This window comes from Choloepus didactylus, chromosome 10, assembly GCF_015220235.1.
Source record: "Choloepus didactylus isolate mChoDid1 chromosome 10, mChoDid1.pri, whole genome shotgun sequence".
NCBI classification, from domain to species: Eukaryota; Metazoa; Chordata; class Mammalia; order Pilosa; family Megalonychidae; genus Choloepus; species Choloepus didactylus.
In genome coordinates, this window is record NC_051316.1 from 46,517,289 (window position 1) to 46,543,516 (window position 26,228).

At 38.5% G+C, this 26,228-nt stretch overlaps 1 protein-coding gene and 1 non-coding gene across 8 annotated transcripts in view; one reads left to right on the top strand and one right to left on the bottom strand.

Annotated features, from left to right (window-relative positions):
- Positions 1-14,117, bottom strand: part of C10H9orf135 (chromosome 10 C9orf135 homolog) — a 246,029-nt gene extending 231,912 nt beyond the window's left edge. For all 7 annotated transcript variants that reach the window (XM_037797855.1, XM_037797858.1, XM_037797857.1 and 4 more), the window contains exon 1: positions 13,814-14,117. In XM_037797855.1, the coding sequence (XP_037653783.1) occupies positions 13,814-13,965 (152 nt within the window). In that variant the 5' untranslated portion in view covers positions 13,966-14,117. The remainder of the gene's footprint in view (positions 1-13,813) is intronic.
- A 5,321-nt stretch (positions 14,118-19,438) lies between these two features.
- On the top strand, positions 19,439-19,542 carry LOC119505836. Its single transcript, XR_005210871.1, has one exon. It is a non-coding gene; the product is annotated as a U6 spliceosomal RNA (small nuclear RNA).
- Positions 19,543-26,228: the final 6,686 nt, after the last annotated feature.

Sequence of the window (26,228 nt, forward strand, 5' to 3'; positions counted from 1 at the left end):
AGAGAATTTGCTAACAAGAGACCTGCCCTACTGGAGATACTAAAGGGAGCCCTACAGACAGAGAAACAAAGACAGGACAGAGAGACTTGGAGAAAGGTTCAGTACTAAAGAGATTCGGTATGGGTACAATAAAGGATATTAATAGAGAGAGGGAAAAATATGGCAAACATAATCCAAAGGATAAGATGGCCGATTCAAGAAATGCCTTCACGGTTTTAACGTTGAATGTAAATGGATTAAACTCCCCAATTAAAAGATATAGATTCGCAGAATGGATCAAAAAAAATGAACCATCAATATGTTGCATACAAGAGACTCATCTTAGACACAGGGACACAAAGAAATTGAAAGTGAAAGGATGGAAAAAAAATATTTCATGCAAGCTACAGCCAAAAGAAAGCAGGTGTAGCAATATAATCTCAGATAAAATAGACTTCAAATGCAGGGATGTTTTGAGAGACAAAGAAGGCCACTACATACTAATAAAAGGGGCAATTCAGCAAGAAGAAATAACAATCGTAAATGTCTATGCACCCAATCAAGGTGCCACAAAATACATGAGAGAAACATTGGCAAAACTAAAGGAAGCAATTGATGTTTCCACAATAATTGTGGGAGACTTCAACACATCACTCTCTCCTATAGATAGATCAACCAGACAGAAGACCAATAAGGAAATTGAAAACCTAAACAATCTGATAAATGAATTAGATTTAACAGACATCTACAGGACATTACATCCCAAATCACCAGGATACACATACTTTTCTAGTGCTCACGGAACTTTCTCCAGAATAGATCATATGCTGGGACATAAAACAAGCCTCAATAAATTTAAAAAGATTGAAATTATTCAAAGCACATTCTCTGACCCAAGGAATACAATTAGAAGTCAATAACCATCAGACTTAGAAAATTCACAATACCTGGAGGTTAAACAACACACTCCTAAACAATCAGTGGGTTAAAGAAGAAATAGCAAGAGAAATTGCTAAATATATAGAGACGAATGAAAATGAGAACACAACATACCAAAACCTATGGATGCAGCAAAAGCAGTGCTAAGGGGGAAATTTATAGCACTAAACGCATATATTAAAAAGGAAGAAAGAGCCAAAATCAAAGAACTAATTGGATCACTGAAGAAGCTAGAAAATGAACAGCAAACCAATCCTAAACCAAGTAGAAGAAAAGAAATAACAGGATAAAGCAGACATAAATGACATAGAGAACAAAAAAACAATAGAAAGGATAAATATCACCAAAAGTTGGTTCTTTGAGAAGATCAACAAGATTGACAAGCCCCTAGCTAGACTGACAAAATCAAAAGAGAGAAGACCCATATAAACAAAATAATGAATGAAAAAGGTGACATAACTGCAGATCCTGAAGAAATTAAAAAAATTATAAGAGGATATTATGAACAACTGTATGGCAACAAACTGGATAATGTAGAAGAAATGGACAATTTCCTGGAAACATATGAACAACCTAGACTGACCAGAGAAGAAATAGAAGACCTCAACCAACCCATCACAAGCAAAGAGATCCAATCAGTCATCAAAAATCTTCCCACAAATAATGCCCAGGGCCAGATGGCTTCACAGGGGAATTCTAACCAAACTTTCCAGAAAGAACTGACACCAATCTTACTCAAACTCTTTCAAAACATTGAAAAAAATGGAACTACTACCTAACTCATTTATGAAGCTAACATCAATCTAATACCAAACCAGGCAAAGATGCTACAAAAAAGGAAAACTAACCGGCCAATCTCCCTATGAATATAGATGCAAAAATCCTCAACAAAATACTTGCAAATCGAATCCAAAGACACATTAAAAAAAATCATCACCATGACCAAGTGGGGTTCATTCCAGGCATGCAAGGATGGTTTCAACATAAGAAAAACAATCAATGTATACATACACATTAAAAACTCGAAAGGGAAAAATCAATTGATCATCTCAATAGATGCTGAAAAAGCATTTGACAAAATCCAACATCCCTTTTTGATAAAAACACTTCAAAAGGTAGGAATTGAAGGAAACTTCCTCAACATGATAAAGAGCATATATGAAAAACCCACAGCCAGCATAGTACTCAATGGTGAGAGACTGAAAGCCTTCCTCTAAGATCAGGAACAAGACAAGGATGCCCGCTGTCACCACTGTTATTCAACATTGTGCTGGAAGTGCTAGCCAGGGCAATCCGGCAAGACAAAGAAATAAAAGGCATCCAAATTGGAAAAGAAGAAGTAAACTGTCATTGTTTGCAGATGATATGATCTTATATCTAGAAAACCCTGAGAAATCAACGATACACCTACTAGAGCTAATAAACAAATTTTAGCAAAGTAGCGGGATACAAGATTAATGCACATAAGTCAGTAATGTTTCTATATGCTAGAAATGAACAAACTGAAGAGACACTCAAGAAAAAGATACCATTTTCAATAGCAACTAAAAAAATCAAGTACCTAGGAATCAACTTAACCAAAGATGTAAAAGACCTATACAAAGAAAACTACATAACTCTACTAAAGAAATAGAAGGGGACCTTAAAAGATGGAAAAATATTCCATGTTCATGGATAGGAAGGCTAAATGTCATTAAGATGTCAATTCTACCCAAACCTCATCTACAGATTCAATGCAATCCCAATCAAAATTCCAACAACCTACTTTGCAGACTTGGAAAAGCTAGTTATCAAATTTATTTGGAAAGGGAAGATGCCTCGAATTGCTAAAGACACTCTAAAAAAGAAAAACGAAGTGGGAGGACTTACACTCCCTGACTTTGAAGCTTATTATAAAGCCACAGTTGCCAAAGACAGCATGGTACTGGCACAAAGATAGACATATAGATCATGGAATCGAATTGAGAATTCAGAGATAGACCCTCAGATCTATGGCCAACTGATCTTTGATAAGGCCCCCAAAGTCACCGAACTGAGCCATAATGGTCTTTTCAACAAATGGGGCTGGGAGAGTTGGATATCCATATCCAAAAGAATGAAAGAGGACCCCTACCTCACCCCCTACACAAAAATTAACTCAAACTGGACCAAAGATCTCAATATAAAAGAAAGTACCATAAAACTCCTAGAAGATAATGTAGGAAAACATCTTCAAGACCTTGTATTAGGAGGCCACTTCCTAGACTTTACACCCAAAGCACAAGCAACAAAAGAGAAAATAGATAAATGGGAACTCCTCAAGCTTAGAAGTTTCTGCACCTCAAAGGAATTTCTCAAAAAGGTAAAGAGGCAGCCAACTCAATGGGAAAAAATTTTTGGAAACCATGTATCTGACAAAAGACTGATATCTTGCATATACAAAGAAATCCTACAACTCAATGACAATAGTACAGACAGCCCAATTATAAAATGGGCAAAAGATATGAAAAGACAGTTCTCTGAAGAGGAAATACAAATGGCCAAGAAACACATGAAAAAATGTTCAGCTTTCACTAGCTATAGAGAGATGCAAATTAAGACCACAATGAGATACCATCTAACACCGGTTAGAATGGCTGCCATTAAACAAACAGGAAACTACAAATGCTGGAGGGGATGTGGAGAAATTGGAACTCTTATTCATTGTTGGTGGGACTGTATAATGGTTCAGCCACTCTGGAAGTCAGTCTGGCAGTTCCTTAGAAAACTAGATATAGAGCTACCATTCGATCCAGCGATTGCACTCCTCGGTATATACCCGGAAGATCGGAAAGCAGTGACACGAACAGATATCTGCACGCCAATGTTCATAGCAGCATTATTCACAATTGCCAGAGATGGAAACAACCCAAATGTCCTTCAACAGATGAGTGGATAAATAAAATGTGGTATATACACACGATGGAATACTACGCGGCAGTAAGAAGGAACGATCTGGTGAAACATATGACAACATGGATGAACCTTGAAGACATAATGCTGAGCGAAATAAGCCAGGCACAAAAAGAGAAATATTATATGCTACCACTAATGTGAACTTTGAAAAATGTAAAACAAATGGTTTATAATGTAGAATGTAGGGGAACTAGCAGTAGAGAGCAATTAAGGAAGGGGGAACAATAATCCAAGAAGAACAGATAAGCTATTAACGTTCTGGGGATGCCCAGAAATGACTATGGTCTGTTAATTTCTGATGGTTGTAGTAGGAACAAGTTCACTGAAATGTTGCTATATTATGTAACTTTCTTGGGGTAAAGTAGGAACATGTTGGAAGTTAAGCAGTTATCTTAGGTTAGTTGTCTTTTTCTTACTCCCTTGCTATGGTCTCTTTGAAATGCTCTTTTATTGTATGTTTGTTTTCTTTTTAACTTTTTTTTTCATACAGGTGATTTGAAAAAAGAAGGGAAAGTTAAAAAAAAAAAAAAAAAAAAAAGAAAAGTAAAAAGACAAACAAGGGAAAAAAACAAAAAAAAAAAAAGATGTAGTGCCCCCTTGAGGAGCCTGTGGAGAATGCAGGGGTATTCGCCTACCCCACCTCCATGGTTGCTAACATGACCACAGACATAGGGGGACTGGTGGTTTGATGGGTTGAGCCCTCTACCATAAGTTTTACCCTTGGGAAGACGGTTGCTGCAAAGGAGAGGCTAGGCCTCCCTGTATTTGTGCCTAAGAGTCTCCTCCTGAATGCCTCTTTGTTGCTCAGATGTGGCCCTCTCTCTCTGGCTAAGCCAACTTGAAAGGTGAAATCACTGCCCTCCCCCCTACGTGGGATCAGACACCCAGGGAAGTGAATCTCCCTGGCAACGTGGAATATGACTCCCAGGGAGGAATGTAGACCTGGCACCGTGGGACGGAGAACATCTTCTTGACCAAAAGGGGGATGTGAAAGGAAATGAAATAAGCTTCAGTGGCAGAGAGATTCCAAAAGGAGCCGAGAGGTCACTCTGGTGGGCACTCTTATGCACACTTTAGACAACCCTTTTTAGGTTCTAAAGAATTGGGGTAGCTGGTGGTGGATACCTGAAACTATCAAACTACAACCCAGAACCCATGAATCTCGAGACAGTGTATAAAAATGTAGCTTATGAGGGGTGACAATGGGATTGGAAAAGCCATAAGGACCAAACACCACTTTGTCTAGTTTATGGATGGATGTGTAGAAAAGTAGGGGAAGGAAACAAACAGACAAAGGTACCCAGTGTTCTTTTTTACTTCAATTGCTCTTTTTCACTCTAATTATTATTCTTGTTATTTTTGTGTGTGTGCTAATGAAGGTGTCAGGGATTGATTTAGGTGATGAATGTACAACTATGTAATGGTACTGTAAACAATCGAAAGTACAATTTGTTTTGTATGACTGCGTGGTATGTGAATATATCTCAATAAAATGATGATAAAAAAAAAATCAATGAAGCTTTAAATATCAATAAAAATTAAATGATGAAAAAAAACACACATCCAAATCAAACACAGAAAAAGAACAAGCAAACCAAAAGAAATCAGAATGATAGAATAATTCAAAATGAAAGCTGTGTTAAATGAAAAAGGGTAGAACCAACAAACAAATGAATAAACAAAATAGCCAAAACCCTACATAAAAAGTCAAGAAAAAGTGGAGGAGGGAGATACAAACAAAATAGAGGGATAGAATATCCATACAATGGAATATTATTTGGCAATAAAAAGAAATAAAGTATTGATAAATGTTATTACATGGATATACCTTGATGGCTAAGAGGAATGGATTTTCTTTTGGGAGTAATGAAACATTCTAAAATTGACTACAGCGATGGGTGCCCAACTCTGTGACTATATTAAAAGTATATTGAATTGTACACTTTAAAAAGGTGAATTGTATGGTATGTGAAATATATATTAGCAATGATTTTTTTAAAAAAGGGATATAAGCATCAAAATATGAAAAAGTTTTAAAAAATCACTGAACCCTGAAACCCAGGGATACCAGTCTCTCCAAGAACATCAGCCAGTTTCATTCCTCTACCTCATAAGATCAAAACCCCTTTCCAACATGAAGAAATTAAAATGGTCTTTGCCCAGATATCCCTGAAGGTTGAGAGAAAGATCAAATGAGAGGGAGGAGGTGTAACTGAGAAAATAGGATTTAACAAATGACTGTGACTAGTGACTCATTATACAGATATTTCTTTTTAGTGTGTAGTGTTTCAGAATAGCCAGAAGGAAATAACCTGAGGTTGCTGAACTGTAATCCAGTGGCCTTTATAGCAAAAAAAAAAAAAAAAAAAAGTCGGTTCCCTGTGTTTGTATGGATCTACTTCTGAATATGTTGTTGTGGTCCTCTGATCTATATATCTCTGACTATACTACACTGTCTTAGTTAACCTACCTCTACTGCAAGTCTTAAAATTGGTTACAGCACAATACTTGTGATCAACAAAAAGGAGGGGAGGGTAAGAGGTAAGGGATGTGTAGGGGTTTCTTGTTTCTTTTTATTTCTATTTCTGGAGTAATGCAAGTGTTTGAAAAATGATCATGGAGATGAATGCAAAACTATGTGATGATACTGTGAACCACTGATTGTATACTTTGGTTGGATTGTATGGTATATGAATATATCCCAATAAAATTACAGTAAAAAAAAATCATTGAAGACTGTTTTCCATAACTCCATGTAAATATATCTGCAAAGCTAGATGAAACACATAACTTTTCTAAGAAAAATAATTTACCAAAATTAATCCTAAAAGAGACAAAAAGTCTACGCAGACCAATTCCCAAAGAAGAAATAGTCAGGAGTTACCCCTCAAAACAGTACCAGCTCCAGATGGTTTTAAATGGAGGGAAATTTATTATTTGTGCCCTAATGTGAAATGGGATACTTGGCATTCTTTGACCTGATCATTTGTCAGACCTATGTAAGCAGGGGTTGGGGCAGTGAATAAGACCTACAGTGACTCATGTTACAATCACTACAATGATTTTGGCGTAAGTATAAACCAACCAGAGGTAGGCTTTCCAAATTACTTATATTTATTATAGGATTATTTTGTATACAAAAAGGTTGTCCACTAAAAATATCATGCAATCTATATAGACTACATTTTTCTAACAATTCACATACTACACATACTTATTCCTTCAAGGTAAGGTAGAAGGCCACAGTACCTTAACCTCTAGGCAATTGCCTTTGATGGCCATTGGTTGCTTCAATGGCATGGGCCACTGAGATTTGAAAGCTCAGGATTCTTATGTATTAGTGGGTGGGAATTCCTTTTCTGTGACTGGATCTATAAGGGGTGTTGCTCTTCACACCCTTGCTATGACTGGCCATATGCAAACTAGCTAACCTTAATGTGTTGACTCTAGATACATGTGGCTTGTTATCCCCACTTATCTGCCTATAGGTTTATGGAAAAGTAAATTGGGCATTGATAGATTGGATAGATAGATAGTGTTCTAGTTTGCTAATGCTGCCAGAATGCAAGACACCAGAAATGGATTGGCTTTTATAAAAGTGGGTTTATTTGGTTACACAGTTACAGTCTTAAGGCCATAAAGTGTCCAAGGTAACACATCAGCAATTGGGTACCTTCACTGGAGGATGGCCAGTGGCATCCGGAAAACCTCTGTTAGCTGGGAAGGCACGGGGCCGGCATCTGCTCCAAGTTCTGGTTTCAAAATGGCTTTCTCCCAGGATGTTCCTCTCTTGGCTTCAGCTCCTCAAAAATGTCACTCTTAGTTGCTGTTGGGGCATTTGTACTCTCTTAGCTTCTCTGGAGCAAAAGTCTGCTTTCAAAGGCCATCTCCAAAATGTCTCTGTAAGCTGAAGCTCCTCTCTCAGTTCCAGTGTGTTCTTCAAAGTGTCCCTCTTGGCTGTAGCTCCTCTTCAAAATGTCACTCTCAGCTGCACTGAGTTCCTTCTGTTTGTCAGCTCATTTATATGGCTCCAGTGATTTAATTTAGACCCACCCTGAATGGGCGGGGTAACACCTCCATGGAAATTATCCAATCAGAGTCATTACCCACAGTTGGGTGGGGCGCATCGCCACAGAAACACTCAAAAAATTACAATGTAATCAACACTGATATGTCTGCCCACACAAGATTACATCAGACAATGGCGTTTTGGGGGACATAATACATTCAAACCGGCATAGATAGATAGATAGATACATAGATAGATAGATAGATAGATAGATAGAAAGAAACTGTTAAGATGTTATGGCCACCCCTAAGACTAAGAATTGGAGTCACAATTCATGCAATCACATACTCTACATCACTAGATATCACTCATTATTCAAGCAAAAATGGCCACACATATTTGCAAACACTCCTGAGGAAGGGGCAGTAGTGACCCCAGGTGAAAATTAATGCACCATACTTTAATTCTCCTTGTGGATCGATGCATGTAGGATAACCCCCTCTAGGAAAACTTCCCTGGTCCAAAATGCCTAATGCTCTTCCTGGATGCTCCCAGAGCATGCTGCTTATCCTAAGCATAGCACTAACCACGGCAATGGTAATTGCCCCCATTGCCCGTGGTTAGCTCTTCCTATCTTTGCCACAGTAATCTCTTAACTCCTAAGGGCAGGAAGAATGTCTTGTTCACTGTCAACTCCCAGCACTCAGCAGAGCGTCTGCGTCATAGCAATGGCTCAATAAATATATTTTTAATGAATACTATTCAAGAGAGCTATTAATTTACTCAGAAAGAAGAAAATGAAAAAGAAAAGATAATTTAGTTGATTATGTTTAAGGCTCATTTAATGCTTCTGGCCCCTGGCTGAGATCTTAGTTTTTCCAAGTGTTTAAAAATTGTGACAAATCATTAATTCTTATATTTTAATTTCAAAATGTTCTTCCTACCACGTTCTTTAAAACAAGGTTAAATTCTTTCTGATGACAGTTTTTTGCAATAAATAAAATGACATTATATTAGTTCTTCCATTTGATTGAAGCTGTTAACAATCTAACATCTCACCAAATATGCGTCATATTATAACTTTCATGCCAATTAATTTTCTTTGTTCATGCATCAAACTTGGTTAAATCAAAATAGAGAAAACAGACTGTGACTAATAACAATTAAAATATAATTGTATTTCAAAGTGAAATAAAGGAAGCAGCAATAAAACAAAAGATTAGTGTCTATCAAAAACAATAACGTCCTCAAAGTGCCACAAAGATATTTTCAGCTAATCTCTACACAAGATTTGTTTTCTGCTCATTGTATGTGAAGTCAATTTTTTTAAACTTTAGGGGTGACAAACAGAGGTTTCATTCAAAATAACAGCAAATGTAGGAAATCTCTAAGATACTAATTGGTTATATTTTAAACTTTTGCTAGTAAGTCTGAAGAGTATCACAGAAAGATTAGTTTTCCCCTCCAGTTCTAATTTATTACCCAAATAATTCTGTGTAAAATTATTTGGAACCATCACATTCCCTACCCCACAATTATCACATTTTATTTCCCTTTCTTCTTCTCCTTTCTCTTTGTTTTGTTGTTGTTTGTTTGTTTGTTTGTTTTTCCTATTATTGTGGGGCGAGTAAAAAAAAAAAAAAAAAAGAGTAAAACGCCCAGACTCTTCTCTTTAATGCTGGGCTTAGGCAGGACAGACAGGTAATTTGAAATTACAACTAATTTAAATTAACCAGAGACCTTTAACTCTATATGAACTGTCTACATGGAGATCTGAATTTTTTTTTCTTTAAATTATCATCACTCCTTATTGGATGTTGATTTGGCCAATGAAAAATGAGTAAAAATTAATTAAGTAATTAATTAAAATACAAGAACTAGGCTCACACAAGAGAATTTATTAAGTGCAAGTCTAAATTATTTTGGGTCTAGTATTCCATTATTCCAATGAGTGGGAGATACCCCAAGAGAAAATTTCCCCTCAACTCAGAATTTCTGATGGAACTATCTGATGATCTGGCTCCATAAATGCTACAGGAATGAGTAGGGAAAGGCAATTTCTAGAGAAGGCATCTCACTCAGAAGCACTGAGGTGTAATGAGAGCGATACAGCGTTTGGTCTACCACTCTACCTGCAAGGGAGACATGGCTCTTTGGCTATGTCTCATTCCAGTAGTGGCCCAGAGATATCCATTAACAACCATGGTGTCATGTCCATTATACCCAACTGTTCTGAATATGCCTAGCAGAGGTAAGTCAGTATTTCTCCCAGTTACAAATTTTATTTTGTAAACCTATTAGGTACAGTCACTTAATTGATCAATTACTCAGTTTAGGGGCCACTCAGACGGTGTGCTATAGATAGTAGGTGTTCACTGATTAAGTTTTATAAAAAAGGTCTAATAAAATATATTAACATTCAATAAAAGTTTTACTATATCATAAAATAAGAGAAAATTCAGTAAAAAAAAAATACAATCAAAATGCATAAAATCAAATGGTCAATGGCATTCACGTAGAATTTTATACAAATTGAATTTTATGCATTTTTATTAGGGCAGATCTTAGTGACTGGTTAGAAAGGAAAGCTAGGATGCCAGCAGTCTAACAGTGGGGGCCCAGGGCCGGAGCCTTGTCCCCTCCACAGTGAAATTGAGTGATTACACTTAGCTGCCTACTTAACCAGTACAGACGTTAAAGATCATCAGACCTCCCCAGAGCAGGAAAGAATGCACAAATGGTATCATAAACAAAGCATTAAAACCCGCCTCAGGCCTCAGGCTGGTAACTGTTGATAACAAATCTTCCCACTCCTGTGACACAAGACCCTGTGGAAACTCTGTTCTCACACCCTATGGAATGTCTTTGTCCTAACCCTTATAAACCGCACCCTGGCACACCCCACCACCCGACCCACCCCAACCCCTCCACCCTGCTCTTTGTGAAGGGCTAACTTCCATTTTTCCGGGCCAGCCACTGTCATGGAACTAGCTCCTGTTCCTAAGGCCTAATTAAATGCATGTCTAACTCCAAGGCTGGCCTAGTTCTTCAGTTTTGGGACTCAGCTGGGTTGGAACAAGCAGCTAAGAGGAATGCAAGTGCTTCTCACATTTTATTTGCCAACAGTAGAGAAATTCTGTTTCCTGTGGTGCTGCTTCTTACCACTGTTTCATTGCATTTGCCTGTTCTTTTTCTTCCATGCATCTGTGCAGCTCATAGTCTCCCTTCCAGACCCTGCTTAGGAAGCTGCAAAAACACACGCAGACATACATACACACACAACAACTACTCCTGCTGTTAGCCTTGCCTCTTATCTCTAATTTGTACAAATCGTATTTTCTGAATTTGTTAACATCTTTCTCCTTTCTGGCTTATGAAGTTCCCTGAGGTCAAAGACCATGTTCTAAAACATATAAATAATATTTACTGTACTATGTGGCACCCTGTATATTAAAAGGTGCTTCATATGCTATACCTTATTTAATCTCATAATTATCCTATCACCCCCATTTTACAATTGAAGAAACAGACATGAAGCAGTTAAATCACTTTCCTTATTACATAGAGCAGGGTTGGTATTTAAACTTAGAATGCAAGCTTTTAATCATTATGATATACTAAATAAATAATATTAGCTACCATGTATTGAATGCTTACTATGAGCCAGCCATGGTGCTAAATGTTTTACACAGATGATCTCACTGAAACCAATTTATCCATCTCTCTTTCGCCAGTAGTGCACTATATAACCGTGGGATCATATTTAATTCCTCCTACAGCATGAGAGCCTCCCACACTTCCAGCATTGACTGGAATGACTTGAGGTGCTCCACCACCCTTCTCCCCTCACCAAGATTCCTCACCTCCTTCTTGTTCATATTCTTCTGTGTTTTGCTGTTGATGTCTGTGATGTTCACTAGACAATTTTCCAAAGCAGTGATATAAGAAAGGGATAAGTTTAGCTTTCACATAGAGACAGCATGATAAAGAGAAGAAAGAGAGAATTGCCTGCTCCTTATATGGAAAAGTAACCATGGTTACTGGAATGTAAAGACATATGAGGTAAAATCAGAGGCGGGAACTCACAGCAAAAAAAAAAAAAAAAAAAAAAAATTTCTTTTAAACTAAATGAACTCTCTGGGATAGGCTGATCAGTTCAAAATCTCAATAATGAGCTAGTTGGCTCTCTTGGATAGGCTGTACAAATTAAAATCTCAAAAGATGAATTAGTTAGTGTTCTCGGATAGGCTGTAACCTCTGTAGTACCCAGCCAATGGGGAAACAGGGGAGGGACTTGCGAATTAGGAGTAGGAGATTTAAAGATCGGCATTCTCTTCCTCTGGCCCATCAGCCTACCACGTGTTTGGCTGAACGCCCTATCTTGCAAGATCGTAAATAAATTCTTTTCTCCTCCAGAACCGAGTGAGCGTTTATTCCCTTACAGGTACCGCTTTATTTCCAACAGTGATAGTGCAGGGAGAACAGCAGCACCATCCCCTTGAGAAAGATCTTTCTCATTAACAATAATTTCTAGTGGTGATTTATATTAGGACCCAAATCCCTGTGGAGGAAAAGAATCAAGGAAGAGCTTTGCCTGAGGGCCATGAGGTGAGTGAGCCCTGAATGAGCCAAAAAGGGGATTTTCTGTTTCCCAAGGTAACTTTTGGTTCCAAATCTATACAATCTCTTACACTGATTTTGAAATAGCCCATCAGTTTTAGAGATGAAAAGAAGTTGGGGAGTAGACTTGTGGGAGACAATTCAGGAAGTTTTCAGAGACAGGAACTACAGGGCTCACATATATTACATGAGTGAACAGGATCAAGTAAGGCTTTGCCTTGGAGCTACAGCCAAAATCATTCATCTTCTTTCAAAAGCAAAATTATAATACTCCAAAAGTATTTATTGTCTACAGTATAGCCAGGAAAATTGACCCAAAGGAAAGAATCTTAAAAGTACCCTGCCTTTTCTCCCAGATATATCATGGTTTTGCTTTTGATCAATGTGACATTTAATAAAACAAAAGAATATCTAAGTGAATTCCAACCCCCAAGGGCTAAAGCAGTAGAAGTAAATTAAATGTCCCCTGGGACCAGGCAAGAACGTATAGAAGTGAAGTTACCAGAGGGAGAGCAAGAATAGTAATCAGTGCCCAACTCCGGTACATTCAGAGTTGCCAGGAGGAACGAGGTCCCCTTTTGCCAAGCCTTTCAATATTTCAAGAGAAGATACAATCCTGGATTTTTATGTGAAATAAAAAATGTAGGCAACTAATTAATTAAAAAAAAAAAAAAAGAATTTTAAATCACTGTGCATGCCAAACAAACTAGTTGGCTTTACTCAGTGAGAGACTTCAGCTTGAAATCTCTGGCCAGAAGAGTCCTAGTAGCCTCGGGGATGTTTAGGGGCCTCTCAAATAGCTCAGTTGTGGCAACCCCCAACCCTAAGAAATGGCAGCCCTAGAGACCAGTCCTCTGAACAGACATCTCCTTCCTGCAGTGACCCTGGCCTCTTAATGGGCCCTGTCTTTTATGAGCTAGTACTTCTCTCAGAAATATGATCTGCAGGCTTTCGCAAAACACCTCCCCACTCCTTCCCCAGGGTGGAGGATCTATGACCTCAGTGCCAGGGAACTGGAAGCAGCAGGTCTCCGGTGTGCAGGGGAGCTGTTTCCGGAGGGATCTTCTGTTTCACACACTCCTTGCTGTCCCCAACTCTCACATCCTCTCTATCACTCCTTCCCAGGTCTGTTTCCCTATTCTCCCTCTCTTCTCTCCCCTCCTAGTTCTCCTATCCCGTTCTCTTTCCTTTTCTCCCCCTCTTTCTTTATTCTCTTCTGTTTCTCTCCTTTCCACTCCTGTCACCTCTCTATTGCTCTCCTTTCCTCTCCTCCCGACCCCTTCCCCTTCTCCTGTGCCCCCAGCATCCCAGAACTGCAGGGAGCTCGCTCACCAGGAATACACCAACACCGGCTTGGAGTATTTTTTGTGATGGCAGCGGAGGGTCAGGGAGCCCTTGCGCTCCAACAGGTCCGTGGGTCCGAGTTCAAACCAGTATGGCCCACTGTTGCACCAGTCCCGGCAGCTGCTGTCAGAACTCTCCATGGCCGCCCTGGTGAGATAGACTTCTCTCGCCTCCTCCTCGCACCCACCCGACCAAGATTCGGCGCCTCCTCATCTCCTGAGCAACCAGGGGCGAGGTCAATGGAACGGGTGGGGCCAACGGAGGGGCGGATTCCCTCTAGCCTAAACTCGAGACCGAGTAGTTTCTAATTAAAAAAAAAACTACATTTCCCAGAATGCAACGAGAGCCTCTCTCATGCCACACAAATGACATGAGGAAGAGCTGCATGCTGGGATCTGTAGTTTCCTCCGTCCACTAGCCTACTCCTCTGGGAGTAATAGGACAAAAGTTAAGAGGAAAGCAGTGGGTCCTTCCAATTTGATCAAAGATTGATGGGATTGCAAACTACCTGCGCGCGGAGTGGGTCAGTTTCGGCGATGCCCTTACAGAAGTTCTTTTTACCATCCATCCCGTCATCCGTTACCTCTACACCTTTTGCTAAGTTTGACCAAAAGGAAGCAAGAGTCCTCCCTCCAACCTTAAAATATGTCATTTCTATACAGCTTTCCTACCTAAGAAAGAGGAAAAACGAAATCATTCAGCAAATCAGCTGAATAGTTTGGGAATCAAAAGGCCTGATACCAGTTTCAGCTGCACTCTGGTTTGAGAATCAAAAGGCCTGGTACCAGTTTCAGCTGCACAATCAACCTTTCTGAGCACTTGTTCCTTCCTCTGAAAAAGGAAGTGAGAAGGAGGAGCCTTAGAGAGGGTGCAAGAATCTGAGTTCCCTTCAGGATATGATGCTTAGAGACTCTACCTCTAGACACACCTTAGAGCCCCAGAGCATTCAGCTCCCCAAGACTTTTTAAGTTCACCTCATTGTAACTTTGACATTTTGTGATAACACAAAACCATCATATTATCTTTTCTGTGATTAAGGATATAGGAGGAGATTCCCAAAGGATCATTCATGGCATCATCTTCAAGTCATTGGATAGCTGTCTTAAAGACCAAAAGGGTGCTTATTTCGTTTTTTACTTCCCCCCAAAAAAGAATATTAAACACTTCAGAACTCTCCCCAACCTCATTTGAACACCTGAACGGCATTAATGGACATCAATGGACTTAGTGATGGCCATCCCTCTTAACCCAATACAGTGCTTGTCGCTACATGGTATCATTTCAGAGTGTTGAATGAACAAATGAATGAATATTGAGTTTAATTATGTTACATTCACCTGGTGTGCCAGTTTGGATGTATTATGTCCCCCAAAATGCCATTATCTTTGATGCAATCTTGTGTGGGCAGACCTATTAGTGTTAATTAGACTGTAATTCTTTGAGTCTTTCCATGGAGATGTGACCCACCCAGCTGTAGGTGATAACTCTGATTAGATAATCTCCATGGAAGCATGGCCCCGCCCAGTCAGCGTGGGCCTTGATTAGTTTACTGGAGCACTATATAAGCTCAGACAGAAGGAGCAAGCTTGCTACAGCCAAGATGAACACTTTGAAGAATGCACAGGAGCTGAGAGAGTAGCTGCAGATCAGAGACAGTTTGAAGATGGCCATTGAAAGCAGGCTCTTGCTCTGGAGAAGCCAAGAGAGAGCAAACACCCCAAGAGCAACTAAAAGTGACATTTTTGAGGAACTACAGCCTAGAGAGGAATGTCCTGGGAGAAAGCCATTTTGAAACCAGAACTTTGGAGCAGACACCAGCCACGTGCCTTCCCAGCTAACACAGGTTTTCCTGACACCATTGGCCATCCTCCAGTGAGGGTACCCGATTGCTGATGTGTTACTTTGGACACTTTATGGCCTTAAGACTGTAACTGTGTAACCAAATAAACCCCCTTTTATAAAAGCCAATCCATCTCTGGTGTTTTGCATTCCAGCAGCATTAGCAAACTGGAACACCTGGGTTTCCAGAAATTCCAGAAGTGTCTTACTTCAAGAAGGCCACATGTACACAAAAATTCAAACTTAAGAACAAACAAATTAAGAGATAATTCAGATTACAAATAGATTCTCTGTTTTGCAAAGGATTTATTATAGTGCTCCTATAGAGAAGTGCTGTTTTGGATCAGTTTCACAAATCTGATTACACTAACCCCTAAATGCTTTTCTGTGGCTTGCCCTGTGGTCACTGTGGTACACTAAGGCCCCTATTTTACTGACAGCTACAGTAGACAATGTTATTTAAAACCAAATAAATAGTCCACTGTCACTAGCCAAGTGCCCATAGAATACTGACCACTATTTTAGCGCTTTTCTTCAAGAAGGAATGAAAGGAAAAGCAGAAATTAACTTTAAATGGGTAAATAAGATCAATGTTAAGCTCAGTTCTATCCAAAGCATAGCATTTTGCTCTTGCTCCAAAAATATTACCACAGTTACTATTATCTGTTTGTGGGTTTATTTTACTCATGCTTATAGTGGTGGCAACATTATGTATGTGTAACCAATATGCCAGATTTCTGCAGATGATTTGACTTAACCAATATGCAGGTTTCAGTTGACTGAAACTGCCCAGAGTCAAGTCCTTTCGGCAGTGCACTGGTGCTGCAGAGATTTAAAAGCTTTGACAGTACACCAAGTAGTAATAATTTAAGAAAATAAGCAAAACAAACAAGCAAGATAACTCTTGTTATTTTAGAGTTCTTTAAGCCAAGTTGACAGCCTATTTAAATCCATGAATATGATTTTTGTTACATTCTCTTTCCTCTTTATTTTCTTCTGTATTTACTAAATACTTTTCAATATCATCACGCTAGGATATAGATTAACTCTGATGCATCCTCATGTTCAGGTACATTCCATCCTGTTTTGTATACACCAGTACATTCTATAAAATTTTTGGTTTGTTGACTCCTTGTAAATAAAATAAGAATATAACAGTACTTATCACAGCAGGTTTTGGTGAGTATTAAATAAGATAATAAATGCACTGGAAGCAGATATATGCCTAACAGATGCTCCATCCTAAATTAAATTTCAACTACCACTGCTATTATTATTACATCCTGACTTTTTCCTTATTATTTGGAAAAAGTACACAAAAATGTGGTGGTTGTTTGTGTGGAATTTTCTAAATATATTCACTGTTTTTCAAGCTTTGTCTGTTTACCCAGTCTTTTTAATGAGTATCTTTTAAGCACTATTTTAATATGAAATTTAATAGTCTGAATCAGAAATATGTTGGCAAGATATTTAGAAATGTTACCAGTGATAATGATGGTTTTGCATTCAAATAGAATATTATCCTCAAGATCATAAAGCTTTATGCTTTATAAATGTGAAATCACTGATCCTCAACACACTTGAGTTATTCCTGTTTTCCTCAATTTCATCAAACCAATGAAGTGTGGGGCTAAAAGAAGGCCTTCTATTTATATTAATCTCTTTTCACCATGACATCCTTAGGGTGAGATTATTATAGTTCTGATGCCCAAAACAGGATTTCTCAGGATAAATGTAGCCCACAAAACTTGGGAAGTGGGAATTCTGTCATCTGAGACAACTTCAATAAATTTTTCTATTAGTTTTACCAGATCCTTGAAGCAGCTGGTAAGAAAAACTGAGTAGAATACCAAACCTAAAACAGATGCAAACAAGACAGATGTAAATGGCCACTGGGGCAAACTTTGCTATCTCCTTTCCCTTCCTGTCTTAACAAACATCTGCTAAATTCCCAGAAACTCTCTGCACAGGACCTTGCAAAGTCACATCAATCAGCATGCCCTTCTCCCCAATTAAAATTTCTTCTCTCCACCAAATGTCATTCCATGAAGCTGAGACAAGAATTTTAAATTACACAAGGAAATTAATTTGAATTATCTAATATTAAATCTAGTTTAAATATATATTTAAAACATGTATATAAATACACATGTATATAAATTGTCTAGCACTCAGGAGTTTAAAACTAAGTATTTATGTCCTAATCAGGGATTGCATATTTTTTTAGATCTCTAGGAATAGGACTTCCCATCATACATGTATGTGTGTACATATATGGTTTCACTTTTGAATATTTTATATTTTATTTACAGTTCACCTGCTCTGACAAAATGAACACATTTGTCTGGTCCCTTTCTTTCCCCTCTCCTTCTCCCTTCTTTTCCATCTTCCCACTCTTCCTCCTCTTATCACTTCCTCTTCCATGCCTACCTTCTACTCCTTCTCTTCCTTGCTTCTCCTCTCCCCTTCTTTCTCTCTCCTCCTTTCCTCTCACCCTCTCTTTTTCTCCTCTTCTTCCTTCTCCTCTGAGAGTTGGCATGGATTTAGAGTCAGAATCTATTGCTGAACAACCAAGAGATTCTGGTACAATTCAAAGTTATATGAAAAATATGAAAGAAAAATAATCAGACCTAGAAATGAGAGTCAAAAGTTATATGAATGAGTTCATGTTTAACAACCCAGGAACTCTCAAAAGAGTCAACTCCAATGAAAGCGTCAATCTTCTTTCCTTTACTTTAACCGTATGTAAAACTCAGTGGTTTTTCTTAAAATGATTTTAATCTTGAATGTGATTCATCTGTGTTTCCAATTCTGATAATGAACAAATTAGGCATCAACTTGGTCTCAAACCATTACTATATCATTAAGTAGTATTGATTAAGTGCTGATATATAGCAGGAATTACTTCTGGAACTCCTGTTAGCATGGGATTAATTTATTAAATATTCAATGTATAGTATTTTATAATTCAGCATTTCCCTTTTTTGGTACCTGTGCTGGTTTGAATGCATTATGTCCCCCAGAAGAAGCCATATTCCTTGATGCAATCTTGTGGGGCAGGCATATTAGTGGGGATTAAGTTGGAATGTTTGGATTAGGATGTTTGCATGGAACTGCACCCCACCCAACTGTGGGTGATGACTCTAACTGGATAATTTCCATGGAGGTGTTAACCCACCCATTCAGGGTGGGTCTAAATTAAATCACTGGAGCCATATAAATGAGATGACAAACAGAAGGAACTCAGTGCATCTGGGAGTGACATTTTGAAGAGAAGCTACAGCCAAGAGGTTCACTTTGAAGAATGCACAGAAGCTGAGAGAGTAGCTGCAGATGAGAGACAGTTTGAAGATGGCTGTTGAAAGCAGACTCTTGCTCCGGAGAAGCTAAGAGAGGACAGACACCCCAAGAGCAACTAAGAGTGACATTTTTTAGGAACTGCAGCCTAGAGAGGAACGTCCTGGGAGAAAGCCATTTTGAAACCAGAACTTTGGAGCAGATGCCAGCCACGTGCCTTCCAGCTAACAGAGGTTTTCCGACACCATTGGCCATCCTCCACTGAAGGTACTCGATTGTTGATGACTTACCTTGGACACTTTATGGCCTTAAGACTGTAACTTTGTAACCAAATAAACCTCCTTTATAACAGCTGATCCATTTATGGTGTTTTGCATTCTGGCAGCATTAGTAAACTAGAACAGTATCTAACCCAGCAATAAGTAAAATTCTCCAGCAGCAACGTCCATAACTACTATGTTAAAATTTTAATGTCCTGTGCTCGCTTCAGCAGCACATACACTAAAATTGTAATGATACAGAGATTAGCGTGGTCCCTGCACAAGGATGACATGCAAATTCGTGAAGCATTCCATATTTTTATAATGGTACTGTGAAAAATTGAATGTATGCTTTGTATGACTGCATGGTATGTGAATATATCTCAGTATAAATGAATTTTAAAAAAATTTTTTAATGTCCTGGATTAGCAATGAGCTGCTCTGACATAAATGTAGAGTAGAGACTTCTTTAATATCCTACAAATTGGATATTCTTAATTATTCAAAGACTGAATATCCATTTCACAAATGACCTAAGTCCTTGAATTTTTCTTTGCTCCCCTGTACTGCTTTGCTTTTCGACACCTTCACTGTTTATTAGTAGCAGGAACAAGACAATTTAGTTAACAGTTAACAGCTCTTGCACAAGGAATGGGACTTAAAATTAAGTTCAATATTAGCTTTCTTTATTTCTCACAGTGTTTAATCTGGATAAAGCACCCTCCTCTCTCAGGAAAGAAGCTCCAGAGGTAGGAGGATTTGGAGTCCTTTCTCCTTCTGGTAGTGGACAGTTACCCATATCACCCACAAGACCCGCTCCGGCCTGCATGGTAAGCAGGCTATTAAGGAACTGAGAGGTGTGTGCAGGTGGTTTCCAGTTGTTCAAGTAAACCAAGCAGCTGAGAATGCCTTGAGCCACTGGCCTGGGAGTGAGGGATAAGAAGCTAATGGAGGATGCCGGAAAACTTACTGACCCTCCAGAAAAAATAAATGACTATTCTATGATTTTCAGTTTCCCATGTTCAGTTGGCATATGTCAGATATGTGGTGCTGTTTCCTCTGCCAATTAAATTTCTTTCTATATCATCGTGCTTAGATTGCTTCAAAGTAGGAAGTCTCCGGCAATTTCAGGAGGAGGATCATTTTCTTAACAGCTGAGAGGGGACTAAAAGCAAGTGAACAGTGATAGCATGCAGTGAAGGGTTAATTCAGCAGGCTTGGGATGTTCAAATCCTACACAATCCAAAGAAATAGCAGGCCCTCCACCCCACTTGGGAGATAACCACTAAGCCCTTGGAATACTCTGCCTGAAAGGAGTGTGTTATATACCTGGATAGTTTATCCCAGATAGTTTATGCTAACAATGTGATTTATGGTGAACACCTTTGTTTTTGCTTTCTGTTTGCCTAGGACATTGGGCTAATCTGCTGCAGTTTGACCTAGGGGGTGGGGCAGTGGTAGCCAGAGACTGGGTAGCTTGGATCAGTCACATAGATACTCCATGCCTGACCTGGCTGGTAATTCTCCATATGCATTGCCACACAGTTGCTGGGAGAATTAAGCAATATCCATACGACTGCACTGGGAGAGAGCAACTGGAAGCTTGTGATTGGTCTCTCCTGGACTCTGCCCCATGTGCCTTTTACCTTTGCAAATTTTAATTTATATCCTTTCACTGTTATAAACCGTAATTGTGAGTATAACAGCTTTTCTGAGTTCAGTGAGTCCTAGAAAGTCATTAAAGCTAAGGGTGGTCTTGGGGACCCCAAATAGAGATATCATTAAAAAATAATAAGAAAATAAAGACTTAGATTTTGACAAGGATTTTCAAGACCAAGTGTTCATTTTGTTCCTTGTCACCCATTCTGTGGCTAATTAGTATATTCCTTACAACTCAGAACATGTATTAAGTTGGGAAAAGGGGAATTAAAATGTTTCTTGTCATAAGAAGCCAGAAGTACAATTCAACAAATAGTGTTGGTGAGTCAAAGGAGATTTTTTGAGGAGCTGAGCTGTGAGGACTACTAAGAAGAGCCCGTCATGGAAACTACCCACTAGAGGAATTGGACACAGGGTCAGCTTCTTCAATATTACTTCATCTTAACTATTCCTCATTTCCTCCTGGGCTCATCAGGCACCCTCTGCCCTGCTAGGATTGAGGAAGGGAGCAGAGGTAAAGTGTGGGTGTTTGAAGCTGTATGTACACCAGAAAGACATGTTCTTAAATTTAATCCATTCCTGTGGATGTAAACTCATTGTAAATAGGATCTTTTGATGAGGCTACTTCAGTTAAGGTGTGACCCACCTCATTCAGTATGGGACTTAATCCTACTACTGGAGTCATTTATAAACAGAATGAATACGGAGAGAGAGAGAGAGAAAGCCATGGAAGCAAGAAGCTGAAATCAACAAAACCTGGGAGAGAAGGGAGAGACCAGCAGATGCCATCAGGTGCCTTACCATGTGGCAGAGGAGCCAAGGATCACTGGCCATGGGTCTTCAGAAAGAAAGCATTACATTAATAATGCCTTGATTTGGACATTTTTACAGCCTCAAAACTGTAAGCTAATAAATTCCCTTGGTTGAAGCCAACCCATTTCATGGTATTTGCTTGGAGCAGCCTAGGAAACTAAAACATAAGTGAAGAGAGGGACTGATGTCCTTATAATCTGGTGCCAAGGCCCCCCAGGTTATGACACCCACATGTTGCTCTTTCCTTCATGGAGAGCTTTTGAAGGTTCCTCAAAGGTCCTCTAAGAGGACTGCATGATTGCTAAGAGCAGGCGATGCACCCTCCTGATTATTAAGGGCAGGCATTTTTCTTGGGCAGCCTTTTGAATTCTCCAGTTAATCTCTCCAATGTCCGTTCTTTCCCATAGGAAACACTCAGCACCTTTGGTGCCCTCCAAATTCTGGATGCTTCTCTCCATGCTTTGTCATAATATACAGCTCCAGGATGTCTCTGACAGACATTTCCAGTCTAGAACTGGCACTCCAAAGCAGGTGCTCCAAATCCCTGGGGATACATGTCATGCTCTCTCAGAGAATTTTAAATCCTCTCTTACTTTCCTTGAATGGAGAGAGGAGATAAGAAGAGGAAACTACAGTGTTATGCCAACTTGTTCTCCAAAAACCCTCCCTATCACCCTCCCTCCTCTCAATCAGTCTGGCCTTCCCCTATATATCACTGAAGGTGAGTGATCATGGACTCTTACAAGACCTACCAAGCTGGTCTGGCACCTCTCTCAACACTCAACACAAGGAAAGCTTGTCTATCCTCCCCACTTCTCACTCTACAGTCTCCAATTAGAACTGATCACTCCCTATTCTGCCCCCTCCAGCATGTTGAGAATATTTTATGATAGTATCTATCACACTGTTCAAAAATTAAGTATTTATATATCTATCTTCCCTATTAGAGTGACTTGAGGACACCATCATTTCATCATCCCTAGTACGTAGCATAGTGCCTGTACCCTGGATGGTAATCCATAAAAAGCAAAGCCAGCATTCTTGAGCACTTACTTACTGGTTGCCATGCACTACACTGGACACTCCAACATATTATCTCATTTAATCATCACAGCAGCCTTATAAAGCAGGAACTATTTTAGATCAATTTTAAAGATGAAAAAAGTGATTTTCCAAAATCATGCAGCTACTAAATAGTGGAGACAGATTTGAATGGAGACAGTTGGACTCTAGAGCCTACATGTACCTTTTCTGTTAATTAATTAACCTTTACTGTTAATGTTGTGACTTATTTTTCTAATTAATTAAAATTTTCCTTCATTTGACTACAATTTTATAATTGACTTTAAATACTTTATTAACAAGTACCATTTACATGAAAACATTTAAAGCAGGGGTCCTTATCCTGGAATTTATGAATTCAGACAGAAAAAAAATTATAGCTTTATTTTCTCTAACCTCTAATTGAAATTTACAATTCCTTCAATTACGACTGTAGGCAACAAGCCACAATGGTATTTGCAAACCTGTAACTCCATCATGAATAGAAAGCACGGATATTTTCTTATTTCGTTATTGCTGTTGCAAAATAGCATTTATACTCATAACTACTTTAAAATTACAGTAATTATTAGATCCGTGGTGTATCTTGTTAATTAATGCATTAGTAAAAAATCACATAATAGTATATTACATATGCAGGGTTTTTTTTTTAATGTTTGGATAAACTACTATGATTAGTTTCCTTTGTAATTTTGTGTATTATTTTTTGCATTTAAAAATAACTATTCTGAGAAGAAGTCCATAGATTTCAACAGATGTCCAAAAGTCCACAGCATGCAGACCAAAATAGTTAAGAACCTCAGATTTGGTTTATAACATATTGATAATGTATTAAATATTCACTAAATTTTTAGTTAATTTTAAAAATAAGTCTGCTGTGCATTTGTTCTTGAACCTACTTTTTTTTTTCTATCAAGATCAAAAGGAATACAGATATAAAGATTTAGACTTGGCATAGATGAGTTTGAATATATGCCTGATGAATGAAAAAGTAAAGAAATAATAACAAAAAATTACAAAGAAAAATTAATACCACCCATCATAAACATTATGGAAGATTAGTATTAACAGAAAAGAAGATAGGCTGAACTTATGGTGTCAAACTATTTAGAAAGAAGCTCAGTAGAATTTGACCAAAAGGAAACTATTCTATGTTATTAAGACTTTTCTATTATGCCAATTGTGAAAAGCAGAATATGAGAAAGAAAAAAATGCAGAAAGAAATTAGTTTCCCTGCTTTCAGGACTGAATTTGAAGTGATCATGTAATTGCTTTAGTATAAATTATGTCCATGGATTTTCCAAGTTACACTAATGATTATCTAAAGTTTCCCTAATAGTAGTGTCTCAGCCAGTACACTGTTGGTGACAAATTGACAGAAACCCAAATCAAACCAGATAGGACAAAAAGTGGATTTTTTTTTTTTTTAATTCATGTAACTGGGAAACCAAGGCCACTTCTGGCATCAGGCACATCTGAATCCCAGGACTTGATGATGTCTTTGGGGTGTCATTTCTCTTTTTAATTCTTGATCTGGTTTCCTCCTTGAGTTGGCTTATTCTCAGACAAGCCCTCCCCCAAATGGCCATCCACTTACATTGTGACACCTGTCTTAGTTTTCTAGGCTGGTATGACAAATACCACACAATGGGTTGGCTTAAACAACAGGAATTTATTGCTTCAGAGGCCGGAAGTTCAGATAAAGGCGTTGACTAGGCAGCTTGCTTCCTCACGGAGTCAGTAGCGTTCTGGCTGCTCGCAATCCTTGGGTTTCTTGGCTTTACTGTCATATGGCGATGTTCTCTCCTTTCCCTTCTGGGTTCCATCGACTTCCAGCCTCCAGCAACTTCCTGTGGCATTCTCTTTGACTATATCTGAATTTCTTCTGTTAATAAAGGGCTCCAGTAAACTTCATTAAGGGCCACCTTCATTCAGTTGGGCCATATCTTAACCAAAAATAACATCTTCAAAAGGTCCTATTTACAGTGGGTTCATACCCACAGGGACATGGATTAAGATTATGTCTAAATAGGGGTATATGCTTCAAAGGACAGCATCCCCCAAAACAAAGAGTTCATCTTTCCTTTAGCTCCAGCCAAAGTCCTGGACACTGACTGGCCTGACCTGAGTCATATGATCTATTTTGGAAAAAAAATTGCCAGGCCCAGGCCCAGGGGTGATAGGGTACTTTTTCCCTGCCAGGTCTCTGTCATGGGTTCATCTCCAGGGATGAGGTCCACCCCGTCTGGACAATCTAGACTGAAAGTATGGGATTATACTAAAGGGGAAAATAGGTTGATATTTCCTTATTAAGGGTAAATTATGCCTGATAGGCAAAAAGAAAATATACCCACTGCAGATAGTAACAATAAGATATCCCATCCACTTATTTTATAAAATATTTTTACATGTATGCTCTTATTTAGTCCTCACAAACATTACATGAGATACATAATATCATTTCTGTTTCCAAGATGAATAAATTGAATCACAAATCCAGTAAGATGCAAAGCAATCATATCCTCTATTGGTCAGGGTTCTCCATAGAAAAAGAACCAACAGGATATATGTTATATACACAACACGCACACACGCACACTAACACACACACACACACGTATATATAAATAGATTTATTTCAAAGAATTGGCTCATGCAATTGTAGAAGATGGTAGGTCCAAAATTTGTAGGTTAGGCTGGAAATTCTAGGAAGAATGATGTTGAAATCTTAGACTTGGTCTATAGGGGAGGTCAGAGAGGAGTGGAGGGTATGGTCTGAGGCAGAATTACTTCTTGAAACCCTCAGTTCTGGCTTTTAAGACTTCCAACTGATTGGATGAGGCCCACCCACATTGCTGAAGGTAATCTCCTTTATTTGAAGTCAACTGATTATAGATCCTAATCTCATCTACAAAATATCTCCATAGTAACAACCAAGCGTTTGACCAAACAACTGCACACGTAATAGTTTTTCAATTCAATTTTATTGAGATATATTCACATACCATACACTCATACTTCGTATCCAATCAGTTGTTCACAGTACCATCATATAGTTGTACATTCATCACCACAATCAATTTTTGAACATTTTCATTATTCCAAAAAAATAAAAATAAGAATAAAAATGAAAGTAAAAAAAGAATACCTAAAACATTCCACCACCACCTCCCATCCCACCCTATTTTTTATTTAATTTTTGTCCCCATTTTTCTTCTCATCTGTCCATATACTAGATAAAGGGAGTATGAGCCACAGGGTTTTCACAGTCACACAGTCACACCATGTAAGCTACATAGTTACACAGTCATCTTCAAGAATCAAGGCTACTGGGTTGCAGTTCAACAGTTTCAAGTATTTCCTTCTAGCCATTCCAATACACTAAAATCTAAAAATGGATATCTATGTAGTGCATAAGAATACCCTCCAGAGTTATCTCTTTACCCTATTTGAAATCTCTCAGTCACTGAAAC